This window comes from Chinchilla lanigera, unplaced genomic scaffold, assembly GCF_000276665.1.
Source record: "Chinchilla lanigera isolate Chin_1 unplaced genomic scaffold, ChiLan1.0 scaffold00021, whole genome shotgun sequence".
Taxonomy (NCBI): domain Eukaryota; kingdom Metazoa; phylum Chordata; class Mammalia; order Rodentia; family Chinchillidae; genus Chinchilla; species Chinchilla lanigera.
This window is the reverse complement of record NW_004955422.1, coordinates 17,966,317-17,984,517: the sequence shown is the minus strand read 5'-3', so window position 1 is coordinate 17,984,517 and position 18,201 is coordinate 17,966,317. Positions and strand designations below refer to the sequence as shown.

Sequence of the window (18,201 nt, the reverse complement as noted above, 5' to 3'; positions counted from 1 at the left end):
CCCGCCCCCTTCCTGGGCCCTGCGGGGTCCCGGTGGCCCCGCCCGCGGCGGCGGAGCCAGGCCCCCGCCTTCCTTCCCCCGACGCCGGCTCCGCACTGCCTCCGCGCTGCCTGGGGCCGCTGGACTCCTGGTTCCTACTTCCACCCCAGTTCAGCCCTCCCTCCCGTGTGCGGCCGAGGGGTGGAGTCCGCTTCGACCCGGCGTCTGGGTCACAGGCCGCCCTCCCCAGGGCCTCGCCCCGACCCCCTACAGGGGAACCCAGGGTGGGGCAAACGCCTTCCCCGCGACTCTGGCCACAAGTGGGCGGCTCGGACTTGCTGCCCCGAGGGACTCCTCGAAGTTCCAAGGCCCGGGCCCTTGGGTCACTGTCCATACCCGTCGAGGCGGAGGCCTCTTCCGGGGCCTGAATCTCGGGCTAGCTTCGGAATGGCACCCCCAAGGCCTGCCCCGCCTATACCTCTAGGTCCATAAATCTGGCTACTCCATCACCCAAGGCCAAGACGAGGAGGGCTGGCCTGCGGGCCATACCCAGCCTGGTGGAGGTGCCGTAGTTCATGGCAACACTGGACAGGCCTCTGCTCGATGCCGCTGCCAGGGTGCCGGGGGAGGGAAGCACCACGCTGCCGCTCAGGAGCCAGGACCCGTACTCAGCGCCCATTCCGACTTGCGGGTGGGGTGGAAGTGTGCGAGCGGCCTACGGTAACCGGCACGTCCACCCGCCAGGCACCACTGCCCATCCCGAGGACGAGCCCTCTGGGCCCAAACTGGCCAACGGTGCCTCAGTTGCGGAGGAGCCAAGGCCCTACGCTGCCCCCTGGTGGCACCGCGGGAAGCCGCGCAGGGCTCTCAGCTGAGGGAGCTCTGCCCCGAGCACTCTGATCTGGGAAGGCAGAGGGCCTGAGAGGTCAGGGTCCCGTCCCAGGCCATTGGGCAGCAGAGCAAAGGCACGGCCAGGTTCGGCTAGCCTTCCCTCTCCCCCTCCTCCTGCCTGCCCACGGAGGCTCAGCAGAGGAACCAGACCCAGAAAGGCTCAGAGCTGAGAGAACTCCAAATCATCTTTTATTAATATAAAAAGGGCATGTTTAGCAAAAGTCACATCAAGAAAAGTCATTACGTGGCCCTGGAGACGAGGCAGGGAGGTGAAAGGCTTTCTGAACCCCTCTGCGGGGAAGGCCTCCGACAAAGTTGTTAGAAGTGCAGAGTGGTGGGGGCCCCAGAAGGGAGAAAGCTCCGAGTGGATGACACTTGGCAGGTCACGGTGGGACTCACAGTGACCGCACTGCTAACTCTTGCCGGGGGAGCGCCCAGTTAGTGCTGCCAACTGGACTGAGTCGCTCCCTGGTTTCTGGTGGGCACCCACCAAGGGACACAGGACAGGAAGCCCAGGATAGGAAGTGCAACTTGGGGCGAAGGCCAAGGAGAAGCAGGTGCTCTGCAGTGGCCGGAAAGGTCCAGACGCTGAGGCCAAGGTGCTTCCTGTTACGTGCGGGCGTTTCGTTCTGTCTCTGCCAGGCATTCTCTGACTAGGGCTCGGGCATGGATGATGCCTGGGGTGGGGGCAGGGCGGGGATGAGGAAGTAACATACAGGGTCTCAGCCGCCCCAAACCCCACCCCACCCACCAAGGAAAGACCTCTGTCCCCCTCCCTTTTGTTTCAGAAAGTAAAGCTCAAATCGAATGAGGTGGTGGGTGACATTAGACATTTGGCTAATCCTCAAATCCACCCTGTTCAAAGACAAGTTCCCAGGTGCTTTCCCGGAAATCCACTCAATGTTAATTCAGTTTGAAACACCTCTCTGGGTAGTGATATTGGCCCTAGGGTAGGCTTGGCTGAAGGGTCCTGCAGTGACTCCAGATGTCCTTCCTTCCCTAATGAAGGAGGACTGCTGTCCAGCGTCTGTCTCCTGGGCAGGACAGGCTGAGGCTGGCTTCACTTACCTCTCTTCAGGCGCTCCATGGCACTCTTGCTACCAGCATAGGTAGGCCGGATCTCTTTGCCCATCTCTTCTATGACTGACAGCAAGTCGGTGTAGGTGCTCTGGGAGCCCTGGGCACTAGGCGGCTTCATCGCCTATGGTAAAAGAACACGACAGAAGGTTCAGACCCGGGTGGAGCGGGCCCCCTTCAGCCCCTACCCATAAGCAAGTCCTTGGCCACTCACCTGCACATAGCCCATGGAGGGCGGTCCAAAGTCATTAAACAGTGGTCGGAAAGGGGCAGCGGCTCCTGGCACGGAGCCCGACGGCGATGGGACACTTCCGGCTGCAACAGGCGCGAGCAAGAGGTCAGCGCAAGGCAGGACGCCTCCTCCCAGCTTTCCAAGCCCCAGACTGAGTTCGCCCGATTCCCTCCAAAAGGATGCTTTATTCGGCGCTGATCAACTTCAGGGACACACCCCTCCCCCTGCGCTCCACCTACAAGCCCTTACGTGACCACGCCCACTTCACAGGCCGGCAAACTGAGGCTCATCGCGGCGGGGCTGCAGGCCCAGTACTGCAGAACTCAGGCCGTCTTCTCTTCGAAACCTCAACCGCTCAAGCAGGGGCGGAACTGGAGCCTCACCTGTAGGGACTGGGGTCCCTGGCCCCGGGGTGCTGGAGCCGGGGGTGCTGCTAGGGGCGGGAGCGATGGGTTTGTAGGACATCCCCAACTCCTGGGTGCGGCGGACGCCAGCCGGCCGCTCCTCCGGGGTTGGCTGCCGGGCAGCTCAGCTGCGCTCTGATTGGCAAGCAGGCTGCACGCCCCTGGTAAATAGAGCTCCGGCCGGAAGGGTGGGCGGGCACAAACGCTTCCTCACTCCCGATTGGCGTGTAGAGCTGTCACTCGAGCCTCCTTATTGGCCGAGGCCTGCCCCTGCAGGTCGCAACCGCTGCCGATTGGCCTCCGCCTTCCGGACCTCGCACCTGTCTGCTCCCGATTGGGCGGTGGCTGCCGCCCTCCTCAATTGGCGAGTTCGCGGCCCGGGCCAGCGCGCTCTCAATCCGATTAGTCCCGAGGCCTGAGAGGCAGGGCCTCGGAAGCCCGGTTCTGGATCCCAGGCCCGCGGTTCGCGCCGAAGGGGTCTTCCCGGGCGCTGACGCCGCCTTCCCGCCTTACTCGCGAGTCCTCACCGCGCCGCCCAGTCTCTATCCAGCTAGGACCGCTGTCGCTGCCGCCGCTCGCGAGCCTTCCCTCAGCTCCGGGTGCCTAAAGACGCGGGGCTTTGACGTTTAGAGCCCTGCGCCCCACCCCGAGCGCTTTTACGTCACCTTTCACCGGTTCAACACCCTTTCCCCGATTGCGCACGCGCCCGCCTCAGGCCTTCATTTGTTCCCATGGCAACGGGTTCCTTACCAACGCCACTACCCTGGGCTCTTTCTCCGGATTGGCTAGTCCTCAGGTTTAGGCTGGGGTTAGGTCCAAGAATGCCCTTATGGACCCCTCAACCCACACCCCAAGTCTCGCGCCTCTGCCTCGGATGACGAAGCCACAGCATTTTACCTTATTGAATATTAACTGCATGTTGGGCCTGGGACCAAAGGGCTCCTGGGCAAGACCACCGACCGGAGTCAACTGGCAGGGTCCGACCCCCTTACCCCCACGAATCGTTTTTTCCTCGGCAAGTTTGCTCTTCTCAGTATGCTTCGATTTTCCCCACCTGTAAAATGGAGAAAATAATAACTATCAGAGTGATCATGTGAATAAAATGAATATTCATTAAGTGCTTGTTTCATTCTTTTCTTTCCTCTCCAGCTCCAGTGCCTTCGCCTCAAACATTATTCCTCTTAAGCCTAGATCTCAGACACTCCTCCATCCACTGACCCTTTCTACCCAGCTCAGCCCCGGAATCTTTCCAGCTCCCAGCTCTGTAGGGTTTCCTCTTTAGAGGATTTCCTTATCTGTCCTGCGAACATTTTCAGACTTCGCCATCCCAGACCTTGTGCTGAACAAAGGTACAAAAAATGAACTGGCCGTGACCTGTCCTCTGGGAGCTCCTAGCCTCTGGGGACAGAGGGACACGAAGGCACAGGTTGCAGTAAGACTGCTCACAGTGGAGACTGGGATGGGGTGTATTGGGACTTAGAGGAAGGGGCCTATCTGGTGACGGCAGAGATCTTCCCAGTGGAGGTAGCATATGAGTAGGGGAATGTGGGATGGGAAGTGCAGGGTCTAACTCCAAGCAGAGGGACTGACACAGGTAAAGTTTGGAAGTATGAGAACATACAGTGATTGGATATTAAGTTATTTTTTCTTCTGTGGAGGGTTAATTAGAAAGTGAGCAAAAGGCCGGGTGTAGTGGCGCATGCCTATAACCCCAGCACTTTGGAGGCTGAGGTGGGAGGATCATTGTGATTCGAGACCAGCCTGGGCTACAAAGTGAGCTCAAGGCCAACCTGAACTGCATAGCGAGATCTTGTCTCAAAAAGAAAAGAAAAGAAAAGAAAAAAAAGTTGGTATCTTCGTTACTTTTCTCTTATTGCTGAGACAAAATACCTCATGCCCAAAATTAAGGAAGGAAAGGTTTACTTAGCTCACAGTTTGCCGCGGTTTCAGTCCATACTGGGCTGGCTCCAAGGTAGAGTGGCAAATAGCAGAGAGCAACAGTTCATGGCAGCACAACTGCAAAGCAATAAGAGCAAAAGGGAGGAGGGGCAGCAAACAGCTCTTTCCCTCCCTTACATTGTATGTAAACTACTTATCCCAGGGCAGGTGTAGCACCCACATCCATAATTCCAACATTGGACCATGAATCAGTCATAAACTCTAGAAGCCCGCCTCATGACTGCATGAGGCTTTAGGGGGACATCCAGACACAAACCATAACAGTGGGCAAAGCAGTGGCGATAACAGTGTGCTCTGTTTGTAAGAAAGCTGTATTTACTGCCCTATCCAATATTTCCCTGACTTCACCCACTCTTGGGTCTTGCCTTCTAGTTAATATTTTGTTTATATCAACTCATTTTTTAAAAAAATCAAATATAGCTGGGCGTGGCACACACCTTCAGTCCCAGCAGTTAGGAAGTTGATGGCAAGTTCAAGGCCAGCCTGGGCTACATAGCAAGATCTTGTCTCCTCCAAGCCTTGCCAATAAATAAACAAACAAATAAATAATTAGAAACATCAAATAAAAAGGAAAAGTAATAATGTTCACTTAATTTTGTGCTCAATATACTCTTTATAGTTCTCTAATACATAGTCAAAATATATTACTGTTATGGCCAGGGATATAGGTCAGTGGCACAAGTGCCTGCCTAGCAAGCACAAGGTCCTAAGTTTGATTCCTGGTACCAAAACAAAAAAACAAAAACCCAAAGAAAAAAACAAAACCAAAATAAAATATATTACTGTTAGAACAAAAGAAGTGTGAATCAAATTAGCCAAGATCCCACACTTCGTGCTGCTAGCACTGAGGCTGCACTCTAGAGAAGATGCTGAGAGTGAGGAGTGAGGAGCAGCCACTGACTTGGGACCGCTCTTTCCAGGGCTTAGGCCTTCCTGCCTTCTCCATTGCTGACTGAGACTGTTTGGGCTGGTGACTACACAGACAAGACAAAATACCACAGATGGAGTGGCTGAGACAACAAAAATGTGTTTTCTCACAGTTCTGGACACTGGAAGTCTGAGATCAGGGCCCCAGCATGGTAGATTTCTGGTGAGGCCTGTCTTGTCCTCACATGGCTTTTCCTCAGCACAGCAGAAAGGATGAATTTTCAGTATCTCTTCTTATAAGAACGTTAATTCTATCAGATCAGAGCCTACTCTATGACCTCATTTAACCTTAATTGCTTCCTAGAAGCCCATCTCTAATACAGTCACACAAGGGGTTACAGCTTCTGTATTTTTTTTTTTGTTGTTGTTTGTTTTTGTTTTTTTTCTCCGGTACCAGGAACAGAACTCATGACCTCGTGCTTGCCAGGCAGGCGCTTTGCCGCTGAGCTAAATCCCCAGCCCCCATAGCTTCCATATGAGTTAGTGGGGGACCCAAATATGCACCTCTGTTTGGGGGAGGGATGTATTGGGGGCCCTCACTGAACCTTGTGTTAAAGTTTTACATATATTTCCCCCTTGAAGAATGGTTCATGGTGACAATGGTGGTCTCTCCCAGGCAGAGGACTCTGCCCACCTGGGGAAAGCTAACATGAGCTTCTCGGTCAGTCTTTTAGGGGATCCCTCTTCTCCCAGGCCCTGGGCCTGGAGCTCAGCTCCTGCATTTTTGGAGGCTGTTAATATGACAACTTCCAAATTAGAAGTTCAAAAGTGAAGCTCACAGGCTCAATTCAGCCTACAGATGGGTTTGTTGGCTTCTTCAGTAATTTAAAACTTTATATTAGTGGCCAACATTGTCTTTCTGTATAATTATTTTCACTTTTATGTTTTATAATAAGATGTTGAGGAAAGAATCGATGAACAACAAGGAAGTACTACCATACACTTGTTAAAATGGCTAAAGAAGGCAGGCTGAGGAAGAAGGACCACCGCAAGTTCGAGGCCAACCTGGATGACATAGCAAGACCCTGTCTCAAACACACACACACACACACACACACACACACACAGAGAGAGAGAGAGAGAGAGAGAGAGAGAGAGAGAGAGAGAGAGAGAGAGAGAGAGAGACTAAAGAAATAAAACACAAACTGATCACAACAATCTGGTAGGGATATGGAACAACAGGAACCCCCATTCATGGTTGGTGGGAATGCAGACCCCCACAGCCACTTTGAAAGACAGTTTAGTGGCATCTTTCAAAATTAAATATAGTCTTAGCTATAACCCAGCAACTGTGTTCCTGGATTAACTCAACTGATTTGAAAATGTATACGCTCACAAAAATGTGTGTGTGTGTGTGTGTGTGTGTGTGTGTGTGTGTGTGTGTGTGTGTGTGAATGTTTCTAGCAGTTTTGTAATCTCCAAAATTGGAGGCAACTCTGATTCCCTTTGTACTAGTCAGCTTTCCACGATTGTGACAAAATACCTGGTAGAGTCCACTTAAAAGGAGGAGGAAAGTTTTATTTAGGCTCATGATTTCAGAGATTTTAGTCATGGTTGCTTGGCCCTGTTGCTTTGAACCTGCACCAAAGAAATGTGTCATGGCAGGAAGTATGTGGCAGAGGAGGCGTGTTTACCTCATGGTTGCTGGGAACCTTCTGTCTCCCCAAACCCCTGAAAAAAAGGGGAGAAGAAGAGGAAGTGCCTGGTCCTAATACCCCCTTCAAGTTCACACCCTCGGAGATTAACTTTGTGCCAATAGACCCCACCTCCTAAAGTTTCTGCCACTCCCAATTATGCCTCAGGCTGGGGACCAGCTCTTCAATTTATAGGCCTTTGGGGAACATGCAAGACCCCATGGGCTCGAACTTGTGATCCTCCTGCCTTAGCCACCTGGAATGCTGAGATTACAGATATGTACTACTCCCAGTTGAAAAGGGAAAATTACACAGGTTTCTGGTTGCCAGGAGGTGGGGGAAAGACTGAATAGTGAAGTATAGAGAATTTTATTAGAAGAGTGATTAAGCTTCTAATCTGAAAAGTCATCTAGGAGGTCAGTGCATCCAAGGATGGAGGGCAGACTGTGACCTGCGGAACTAGCTGCACCATAAATGTATGCGATGATTGTCACTCCAGGGGCACTGACCAGGAAATGAATGGATGGTGGGAAATGGTCTAAAGGCAAAAGGTAGCACACCTAGTGAGTGAACACTGGAGTTTCATTGATAAAGGTGCTTCCGTTGGAGTATGGATTGACACTGAACTGGTCAGGAAGGAAGGGTGGGTTGTGGGAGTCATGTTTCTCAGGTAAGCAAGGCAGGAGGTGAGAATGATCCAGGTGTAATGGAGTAGGGTTGGAGGAATCAATATGAACTCATCGGTGGCTTAATTGATAGATCCAGTTGCTTATACATAGCTATTTACAAATGTATATCTAGATGGTATATAAACACTTTCTAGCTGCTGAGAGGGCTTAGGAGCAATTAGCACTTAGCAATGAATGTAGTGCCAGATCTTGTTTCAAGTTCCATTTTCCAGGAAGATGAACTAGGGTTTCTTGGAGAAGCAGCTCTTTCTGAGACCTGGGCAGGAAATGCAAAAAATGGGCCTGGAGCATCTGGTGGTGCCAGAAAGGACGAAAGTGCAAAAACAAGTGCTTGCACACAATGATGGGGGCACATCAAAGGGATCTGTAAGTTAACTGAAAGAACTGCCAGTGGATATCTATCGTGTGTATGTGTGTGTGTGTGTGTGTGTGTGTGTGTGTGTGTGTGTGTGTGAGGTGCTGGGGATTTAGCTAAGGCCTCATGCATAGTAGCCTATGCAAACATTCTATCATTGAACTACATCTCCAACTCTTATTTTTTATTTTCTTTTAAGACACATCCTTGCTAAGTTGCCCAGGCTGGCCTTAAACTTGTGATCTTGCTGCTTGAGTCTTGCCAATAGCTGGGATTATAGGCAGGTACTACTGCACCATTTAATTTATTTTATTTTTTTTTGGTACTGGGAATTGAGCTCAGGACATTGCACTTGCCAGGCAGGTGCTTGTGCTGCTGAGCTATATCCCCAGCCCTGCACCACTTAATTTAATTTTATTTATTTATTTGGTACTGGGAATTGAACTTAGGACCTCAAGCTTGCCAGGCAAGTGCTGTGCCGCTGAGCTATATCCCTGGCCCAATTTTATTTTATCTTATATTATTTTATTTTATTTTTGATTAACACGTATTTATTGTACATATTCATGGGATTCAGTGTGATATGTCAGTGAGTGGATATAGTATGCACTGATCAAATCAGGGTAATCAACATTTTTCTTGTTGTCATTTTTAACAGCTGTCTAGGCCTTTCACATTTCCTTCTTCTAGATCTTCATAGACTATGTAATAGGTTATTATGAACTACAGTCATCCCAACCTGCTGTGGAACACAGAACTTACTCCTTCTTTGTCACTGTGTTTTGGTACCCATGATCCAATGTCCTTTAATCTGCTCTCTCCAGTGGGACATCTATATTTTTTTTTGTTTTGTTTTGAGACAGGGTCTTACTGTGTATTTTAGGCTGGCCTCAAATTCATGGTGATTCTCCTGCCTCAGCCTCCCAAGTGCTGGGATTATAGGTGTGCAACACCACACCCAGCTAGGGATATCTATATTTATATCTGTCTGTCTGTCTATCTATCTGTCCTCTGCATGTAGGTATCCTACTGATTATTTCTCTGGAGAACCCTAATACATGGGGTATGCTAAGTATAGAGTATACAGGAAACTATATGTATTATCTTCATGATAATTCTGTAAGTCTAAATTTATTGTAATATAAAATAGGTAACATTCGACCTGTGATGGTTATCTGGGCACATATACATGCAAACACTCATTGAGCTGTGCACTTCATACCTACTGAATGTATGTTACACTCAAAATACTTACAGTAAGTGTAATATGACTCTGAATATACAGAGTTGGGAAAATTGGCAGTTCTAGTGGCTCAGGCCTGCCCTGTCAATCATCAGTGGAGCAAGTGCTCTTTAGCAGGGAATAAGCTCTGGGCTCACTGTGACCTCAGCTTCCCTGCTGTCCCTTGCCTGGCCTTGACCCCTGCTTCAGCTGTTGTCTACTTTGGGGTGGGGGAATGTATGAGATTTGGAGAGGCTGTGGATATTTTTGGACCAGTAGACATTCTTTTTTTTTTGAGACAGGGTCTTGCTATGTAGTTTAGGCTGGCCTTGAACTCACATCGATCCTGCTTCAGCCTCCTGAGTGCTGGAATTACAGGCATGCACCACCATGCCTGGGCCCAGCAGACATTCTGTAGCCTCCCAAGCCTTCTCCACAGCCCCAGCCATGGAGTCTGCTGGGCTGTGGGCTGGGGAGGGATGAGAGCCTGAGAGGTTCTGATTCTCCCTGGCTTGTGCCCATCATTTCCCATGCCCAGGCCTTGCAGTGACATCTGAGACAGCGATACCATCTGTGCCAGCTGTGAGGCTCCCTGAGAAGCCACTGGCCTGGGGCACCTCATCATCATCCCTGGGCTGCCAGCTTGGCAGGGGGGATCATCTAATTGAGGATTAAGGATTAATTGGGATCTGCCAGGCAAGTGGTACTGGGGCTGCTGCAGCCAGGCCTGGCACCTCGGCATCCAGGCTGCAGGCTGGGCGGGGCACTAGTGACTGGCTGCCTGCTCTATCCCCCCTTGTGAACACCAGGGCTCTAAGCAAGAGCTCCCAATTCTTCTTGACCAGGAAGGTCAGGGCTGGTCCTTCCTCCCAGCAGGCAGGAGCTGCAGACGAGTTCTTTCTGCAGCTGGAAGGGGCTGAGAACTGTTCTGGGATCATCCTGTCCCTGAGGCACCCTCCCTGGTTGACACTGTGGCTTTGGAGTCCCTGAGGGGGATCTGGGTGCAGGTCCCATCTTCCTTCATGATGTGTGACTTTATGCCAGTCCCTCATCCTGCTGGAGCTTCTGGTCTTGGCAAACACCCTTGATTAACTTGGGGCAATGAGAGTTCACAGCCAGGTCTTGAATTGGATGAGACAAAGTTTTGTGGTTTTTTTTTTTTGTTGTTGTTCTTTTGATACAGGGTCTCACTATATAGTTCAGGCTGGCCTTGAGTTCACTTTGTAGCCCAGGCTGGCCTCGAACTTGAAGCGATCCTTCTGCCTTAGCCTCACGAGTGCTGGGATCACAGGGGTGTGCCACCATACCTGGCCTAGATAAGACAAAGTATAAGCATTTTTATTAATTAATTAATTAAATAATAAGTTAGGTAGTTATTTAGTTAGTTTTTTTGAGACAGGGTCTCACTGTGCAGTTCAGGCTGATCTTAAACTCACTATGTAGCCGAGGCCAGCATTGAACTAAAAGTAATCCTCTTGCCTCAGCCTCCTTGGTGCTGGGAGTACAGGTGTGTGCTACCAGGCCTGGCTAAGTAGTATTTTAGAACAACACATTAGCACATGGAGAGAAGGCAATGGGACTACATGATCTCTGATAACTCGCTTAGACTTAGTGCTCTGGTTTTTATGTTCGTATCCCCTCCAAAATTCATGTTGAAACTAAATTCCAAAAGTAACAGAGATTGGACCTTTAAGAGGTGATTAGGCCATGAGGGCTCTTTGGATTAGGGCCTTATAAAATGTCTGGAGGGAACTAGGTAGGCATGTTTGCACTTTCTGCCCTGCTGCCAGGTGAGGATATACGGTTGGTACCATCTTGAAGCAGAGACCAGGTCCTCACCAGACAGAGGTTACCCATGCCTTGACCTCTGATTTCCCAGCCTCCAGAATAGTACATGTTAAAAATTCATGCAGTTTATAGTTGATTCAGTCTAAGTCATTTTGTTATAGCAGCAGGGATGACTAAGACACAATATCTCTGTTTCCTCTGAAGCCTGGGGTATGCTGTGAGTGAGTGCATGTATATGTGGATTCCCCAGGAGGCAGAGCAGAAAGGAAGGTAGGGGAACAAGAACAGCAGAAGGACCTCCGATTTCCAGCAGGGCCCAGTTGCACCTTGGCTGACCTAAAGGGTTGCTCAGGCAGAAAATGCTCAGTAGCAGCAGAAATAGTCAGGTCCTGGTTCCCCAGTTGTGCTTGGTCAGTGGCTGGGGGCTTCCAAATGGAGTGAACTGTGAGCCATAAAACTGAAGTGCCCCCAGACCAGCCTTTCCCAAACTAACTCGCTGGAGCTCCCTCCCTCTGGAAGGGAGCTCTGAACGGGTCCCCTGCAGGCTGCTGCAGCAGTAATATGATCAGGCTGGGAAAAGCCTGCCCTGGGCACTTCCTCCACCCTCTAATGCAATCTTTGAGGGGCAGGGACCATTGTCAGGGTAAGGAGAGAGAATGCAGAGGGAAAAATACATCTGGACTCCAGAACATGTTCAGTTTACCCATCCAGCTGTGTCTCTTGACTTCAGCTCTGGGGTGAACCTAGGATCCAGAGAGGAAAACTTTGTGGGTTCCCACTGACCTGGAGCTCACAGTCCAGCTTAAGGTTTGTGGTCTGAGACATCAGCCCAGGGCTTGGCTCTTGGGGCCTCCAAGATATGCAAGTGAGAGGCAAAAGCCATCTTCCCAGGCATACTGATGCTTTATTGTCAGACAAACAGAGATAGGGTAAGGGGTGGCGGTAGGCAGGGGTGGAGGAGGATCCCAGCTGTACAGGATGGACTTCTGGGAACACACTCAATCTGAAGAGGCTGTGGTCCTCCAGTCCTGTTTGCTGCCTCCAGCTTCTGTACAGGCTCAGCGAGACATCATTCGCACAAATTCTGCCAGGACAAAGTCAAAGTTTTGGGCCTAATGTCCTGACCCCACTGGAGGTGTGGCCAATCTGCCCACCTTGCAGTGGGCAGGAGTGTGGTTATGGGGAAGGCCTTTAGGGACATTCCTTGGGTCAGGTAGGGAGTAGGCCTCAGGAACAGAGAACTTTTTCTTAAGGACAAAAAAATTTTTGTAACTGACAGGTCTTCCTCTTTGGTTTGGCCACTAGGAAACTCAGAAGCAAATGTTTGTTTGTTTCTTTCTTTTCCTTCCTTCCTTCCTTCCTTCCTTCCTTCCCCCCTGTCTCTTTTGAGACAGGGTCTTGCTTTGTAGTGCAGGTGGGCCTTGAACTAGCTATGTAGCCCAGGCTTGTCTTGAACTCACAGTGATCCTCCTGCCTCAGCCTCCTGAGTGCTAGGATTATAGACATGCACCACTATGCCTGAGTGGAGAATGTGTTCTACATATTTTCCTTGGCTTCCTATTACTTAATCTCTCTCTCCCCTCTCCCCCTCTCTCTGTTTTCAGTTTTGGGAATTGAATCCAGAGACTTCTCACTGAGCTACAATCCCACCTCTTTTTTATTTTTTAGTTTGAGACAGGTCTGGCTAAATTGCCCCAGGCTGGGCTCAAACTTTTGATCCTCCTGCCTCAGCCTGCCAGAGTGCTGGCATTACGGGCATCTACCACCATATCTAGTTTTTGTTTTTCCTGTGTGGAGAAGGAACTGAATTCCAGATCAGCTGCCCCAAATTCCAATCTGGGTTCCATCCATTTCTTTTTGCTAAACACCTAAGCTTTCCCAAGAACTGATTTCCTCTCTTGCATATGGTGATACCAATGGTCCCTTCCCTTGGGGTTTGCAGTGGTTATTACTAGGAGAGGGCATGGGCATGCTTGGCATAGGGTCTGACGCAGAGCTAACCCTCCTTGTGTGCTTTATCTGGTAAGAACCTTCCAGGGTGTGTTGCTAAATGCAGCAGATGGTACCTTCAAAGTCAACCAGGCCATCTCCATTGAGGTCGATGTCCTGCAGAATCTCGTCCACCTCCCGCTGGCTGAGGCGCTCCCCCAGCAGGGCCTTGAGGGCAGCCCGAAGCTCCCCTATGCTGATGCAGCCATCCCCGTTGGTGTCAAACTGTGGTGGTGTTGGTTGTGGCTTGGGTCTTTGACTGAGTCAGGCATCTGCTCAGCCCCTCACTCCCTGTGGAGCTGCAGCACCCCCACCCCAGCCCGGACTCTGCGCACCTCTCGAAAGGCATCCCGAAGCTCCCTGACGCCGATCATGTCTGCTGTTTCCGCCAGCAGCTTGGGGCCCATCAGCTCCACGAAGTCTTCAAAGTCCACCTTCCCGCCACCTGGGAGTCATGTCCATTTGCTGGAGACCCCAGCCTAGCACCTAGCCCTCCCTCCTGTGCCCACAGCCCCCCACTACTGCCCCTGCCCTCCCCACTTGCCTCATTAATACCTGGGCCCTTCCTCCCTCTTCCTGATGGGAATCACCCTCCAATCAAGGCTTGGATTTGGCCAAAGATGAAAGGAAAGCCACTCAAAGCTCGCTGGGGCTTTCCCCGATTTTCCTGAAGAGTTTGGCTGGGATCAAGTCTTGGCTCCAATGTTGTGTAACCTTAGACAAATTACCTCACTGCACAGAGACACACTTTCCTCATCTGTGAAGGGGGCAACATGGTCCTCACCCTGCCTCTCACAGAAGATGATGAGATTTGAGGGAATGTCTTAGGCTCTGGGCCCTGGGATATAGGGATGAGCTCTGCAGTCACCTCTGGGTCCCGGCTGTCAGCTTTTCTGGTCCTGGCCAGGGCATCTGCAGAACTAGGATGGGGCAGTTCTGAGACACATACTGATTTGCTGTGAGATCTCGATGAGCTCCATCTCGGTGGGCATGTAGCCCAGGGTCCGCATGCAGGCACCCAGCTCCCGATAGCCGATGTAGCCATCCCGGTCTCGGTCAAACTCCTGGAAAGCGACCTGCAGCTCTGCCAGGCAGGGTGGGATCAGTCCTCCCACAGCCCTCTGGACCCCCGTCTGCACCAGCCCGTCCTTCTTCCTCTGGTCTAGTCACCCAGTAATCCCTTTCTAGAATCAGTTCCTGTTTTGACATCTCAGGGCATTTGTACGGGCTGGTGTGTGTGTGTGTGTGTGTGTGTGTGACCCAGAACCTCACATATGCTAGGCAAGGGATTTACCACTAAACTACACCTAGTCCTTCAACACTGTTTTAAATTTTTTTCTTTCAGCAAATATTTAAGGCGCATCTGCTATGTGCTAGGCTCTGCTCTGAGGATCTGACAGCAGAAAAAAAAGGAAGAAGGAAGGAAGGAGAAAAGGAAGGAGGAAAGAAAGGAGGGAGGGAGAGAGGGAAAGAAGGAAGACAAATCCTTGACTCATAGAGGCCACACTCTGGAGCACTCTCCCCTCCTCTTTGGCTCTGTCACCTACTCAAGGAAGCCTTCCCTGAACATTTGTTCCCTGCCAGCCCATTCGCTCATTTCCTTGCGAGCCCTTGGCACTGTCTGTACTTGCAGCTGATGTGTTGCCGTCTGTCCCAGAGGGCTCGGGCCAGATTGGCCCAGTGTTCCATGCTTCTCCGTGCTCGGTGCAGGGCCAGGCCATCGCAGACACTCAGGAAGTGCTGCTGAATGGATGCTTATGAAAGAGGCCCCTGCCCCTCCCTTCCAAGGAGCTGACGGCTGGAGAGGGGAGGGTCTGCGGCCTCTCCTTGCTCAGTCCCATAGCCTCAGCCTATCCTCCGTAACCTTCTCCTTGCTCTATTTCCTTCTGCATCTTCCATCTTATGCCCCCCTCTGGAAACCAAGCTCTTCTCAAACTCTTTACCTTCGATCTCCTCGGGCCGCAGATCCCGATCCTAGGGGACAGAGATGGGTTAGGAGTTCCCTGGACCACCCAGGCCCCACCACACCACTCACACGGGGCTCAGGTCTGCTTGCTCACTGGCTAGGGCCTCCTGGGTGACCCCTTCCATGCCACTGGCCTAGGAAGCTCTGAGGGCCTCTCTGCCCCTCGCTCCCCTCTTCTGGGTAACTCCTTTTGCCAGAGGTAGATGTGGGGGTCTGGCAGAACCTCAGATGGGGCTTCGTGTACTGGAAGTCTCCAGTGCTCGCTCTCTGTCCCTTGAACCATCACTCTCTGACTCCTCAGCCCCCACTGCTGGGCTGGTGTGCCCCTGCTCTGAGGGCCCCTCCATCCTCTCCCTTCTGTTCAAGGAGTGAAAAAGTGAAGGGACAAGGCTGTGGGCTGGAGGGTGGGTGGCTGTACATACGAGCTGGGTGGCGGCGATGCTGGGCCGAAGGAAGATACAGGCCGGCCCCACCAGGCTGCCAAGCACCGAGTAGCCCTGGACGGCCCCCTGCTCTTCGGGGCGGGAACTGGCATTGCCGCAGGAGCCCCCTCTGGGGGAACGGGGCCACTGCCAGGGGTCCTGCGGCAGAGTCGGCCATGAGCTGGGTAATGGCCTGAAGCCCCTCCCCTCCCCCACCCCAGCCCGCCATTCTGCTCTTTGGAACCCAGCACAGGATCATGAGGAAGGGGCTTGGGGTGCACAGAACCCTCACCCATTAATACTGTAGACTAGAAGGGCTTATTCCCTAACTGCCCAGCTGGGCAAGCCGAGGCACAGAAAAGATGAAGGACTTAGTTAGGGTCACTGAGGAAGCCAGTGGCTGAGCGAGACCCAGCTTTCCAAAGCTGGCTAGCAGAGAGCAGGCCCTGCAGGGACGGACAGCGGGGCCCTGGTCAGCATAGCAGGGGGAGACCAGCCGTCTGTGTGAACCGGGATCAGGCTGGGTCTGCACCTGGGGTGCCCCAGAAAAAAGTCTCACTTGACAATGAGCGGCCAACCCCTCCATCCAGAGGCCATGCCTACCTCCAACCCCAGCTCAGCCCTAGCAGGACTCTGCCCACCCAATCTCCTGACCTTGGCTGCTCCCCCTTTGCCCTCCTACCTTGGGGCCCCGGCGCCGGGGCCACTTGGCACAGTTCCCCATAGGCCCCTGAACCATACCAGGCCCAGAGTCCTGGTGCAGCGGATGCTGCCAGGCTCCAGCAGCTCCCAGTGAGAGCCTGGGAGCACTGCCGGGGATTTTCCCAGGGTTTTGTGGGGAAGATTGGGGGCGGGTGGTCAGGCGGGGGGCCCTGGGCCCAGTGGCGAATGGGTCCTAATCAGGGATTATCTCTGAGCATCTCTGCTGGTAAGGGGGGGCCCCTTGGGGCTCAAGGCCCCCTGGAAGGCACAGTCTCCCCATGCTTTCTCCTGAGGGTCTCCTCTGCTGCACCCTTCTCCCCTCATGCCCACCCCTAATCTCCCAATCAGGGGAGATTTTGTTTCTTCAGAAGCAGGCCAGGGCCTGGAAGGAGGAGGCAAGAATTTGGGAGTGGGGGTTGAGGGTGGCTGGGCCTCTGTCCCTGCAAAACAGCAGTGAGTCCAGGGATGATGAACACAGCAGACCCTTCCCCTCGGCCTTTCTAGGAGAGGAGACCCCTGTCAGGACCCCTGATCCCTTCCCACAGTGCACCCAGCCCGCTGGTCTTGGCACCCTGGCCTGGGTCAGCCTGCCACCCTTGCACCAGGAGCTGAAGGATGCTGCCTCTGGGTGCCATAAGCAGCAGCTCAGTAAACACTAAGGTAGGGAAGAGGCTCCCCCTGGCCTCTGCTGACCCAAAGACTGACCCCTCCATCCACGTGTGCCTCCTGTGTCCTCTCATACACTTGGCCCTGATCTGTCTTACAGGAGACCCTGCGATGCCCTCACGGCCCCTCCATCCCCCTTACCTGCCCATAGGCTGCCTGCACCTGAGCCTCGAGCTCCTGGAGAAGTGCTCGCCGGCTGGCTGCTGGGCTGGTGGGGGTCTGGCTGGGACCTGGAGCCCCTGCAGAGGGGCTGGGGTCCCTCAAGGGGATGTTGCTGTCTGCTGCGCCCTGTGGCAGGGCCATGGACCCGCGGGCTTGGCACCTCCTCTGGTGCTGCTTTGTCCTGTGGGCAGGTGGCTCAGTGGGCTGCTGTGGCTGTGGCTCCCCATGGTCCTTCCTTGGCGGCCGACCAGAGCCCTGTGTCCCTGAGATGCCCTATTCCCCCCACTGTCCCTCACAGCTCTGTTAGCCTGCATAGCTTCCCTGAAATTCTCCCCTTCCTCCCCTGCTGTGGCCCTCCCGCTCTCTCCTTGGAGCTCCTGCTGGATGTCCCTCCTTCTCCCTCATGTTCAGCCTCATCTCCCTGGCTCAGAGTCCCCAACCTGACCTCCCCGCAATGTGGCTGACTCACTCTCCATCCCTCTCATCCCTACCACTATCTCTGTCTCTGCCCCGCAGCTTCTCTGTACCTCTTTCTCACCTTAGTCTGTTTTTACAACCTTGCTCTTTCTGTTCTCCCCACATTCCCCTCTTAGGGTAACCCCAAGATTCTAGAAATGCAGGTCACCTCCTTCCTGCCTCTACCCAGATCCTGGGGTACCTCTGTGCTCCCCACCTCCCTGCCTCCTGCCCGTGACCCCCACCTGGTCCTGCTGACCTGCAAGCTCTTGCTTCTCAAGGAAAAAGGGTGGAGGTGGCCAGACAGCTTCTGCTGGCCTCCTGTGCCCCCTCGTCATGCCCCCAGCCCACTCACCACCCAGCGGCCTCTCCTCGACTTCCAGAATGAGGTCAGTTGTCCTGCCTGGCCCTGCTCAGGGCCTCTCATGATTTATTCACTTGCCCCCTGCACTGGCCTTTGTCCCAGGGAACCAGATCCCACCAGATGTCTGCCACCTGAGCTGGTGGCTCTGCTCCCCTTGGCCTCTCTTGGCCACCCGTTCATGCATTCCCTCAGCCAACATCTGAGGGGTGCAGGGAGCCAGCCCTGGGGCCACATGATAGACTCTGCCTCCCAAAGGACCCTGTCCTCAGGCACATCTAATTCAGAAAAAGCCACTGGGCAGTCTCCATGCACTTAGC

The 18,201-nt window shown here is 52.9% G+C and overlaps 2 protein-coding genes across 5 annotated transcripts; both read right to left on the bottom strand.

The window, feature by feature from the left end:
• Positions 1-1,037: 1,037 nt before the first annotated feature.
• On the bottom strand, positions 1,038-3,251 carry Cdk2ap2 (cyclin-dependent kinase 2 associated protein 2). Of its 3 annotated transcripts, none has more exons than XM_005384312.2 (4): positions 2,563-3,251; positions 2,162-2,262; positions 1,939-2,071; positions 1,038-1,547 (listed from the first exon to the last, which is right to left on the bottom strand). In XM_005384312.2, the coding sequence occupies exons 1-4, from the start codon at positions 2,642-2,644 to the stop codon at positions 1,480-1,482; spliced, it is 384 nt and encodes a 127-aa protein (XP_005384369.1). In that variant the 5' UTR covers positions 2,645-3,251; the 3' UTR covers positions 1,038-1,479. The 3 variants fall into 3 exon arrangements, with proteins under 3 accessions (XP_005384369.1, XP_013369540.1, XP_005384370.1); XM_013514086.1 differs by lacking the exon at positions 2,563-3,251 and adding an exon at positions 2,419-2,550; XM_005384313.2 differs by lacking the exon at positions 2,563-3,251 and adding an exon at positions 2,429-2,550.
• Positions 3,252-12,049: 8,798 nt separating this feature from the next.
• On the bottom strand, positions 12,050-17,205 carry Cabp2 (calcium binding protein 2). 2 transcript variants are annotated; one of them, XM_005384309.2, is made up of 7 exons: positions 16,217-16,273; positions 15,535-15,693; positions 15,090-15,120; positions 14,096-14,230; positions 13,482-13,591; positions 13,224-13,371; positions 12,050-12,241 (listed from the first exon to the last, which is right to left on the bottom strand). In XM_005384309.2, exons 1-7 carry the CDS (start codon positions 16,271-16,273, stop codon positions 12,216-12,218), a joined length of 666 nt encoding a protein of 221 aa, XP_005384366.1. In that variant the 3' UTR covers positions 12,050-12,215. The 2 variants fall into 2 exon arrangements, with proteins under 2 accessions (XP_005384366.1, XP_005384367.1); XM_005384310.2 differs by lacking the exons at positions 15,535-15,693; positions 16,217-16,273 and adding an exon at positions 17,044-17,205.
• Positions 17,206-18,201: the final 996 nt, after the last annotated feature.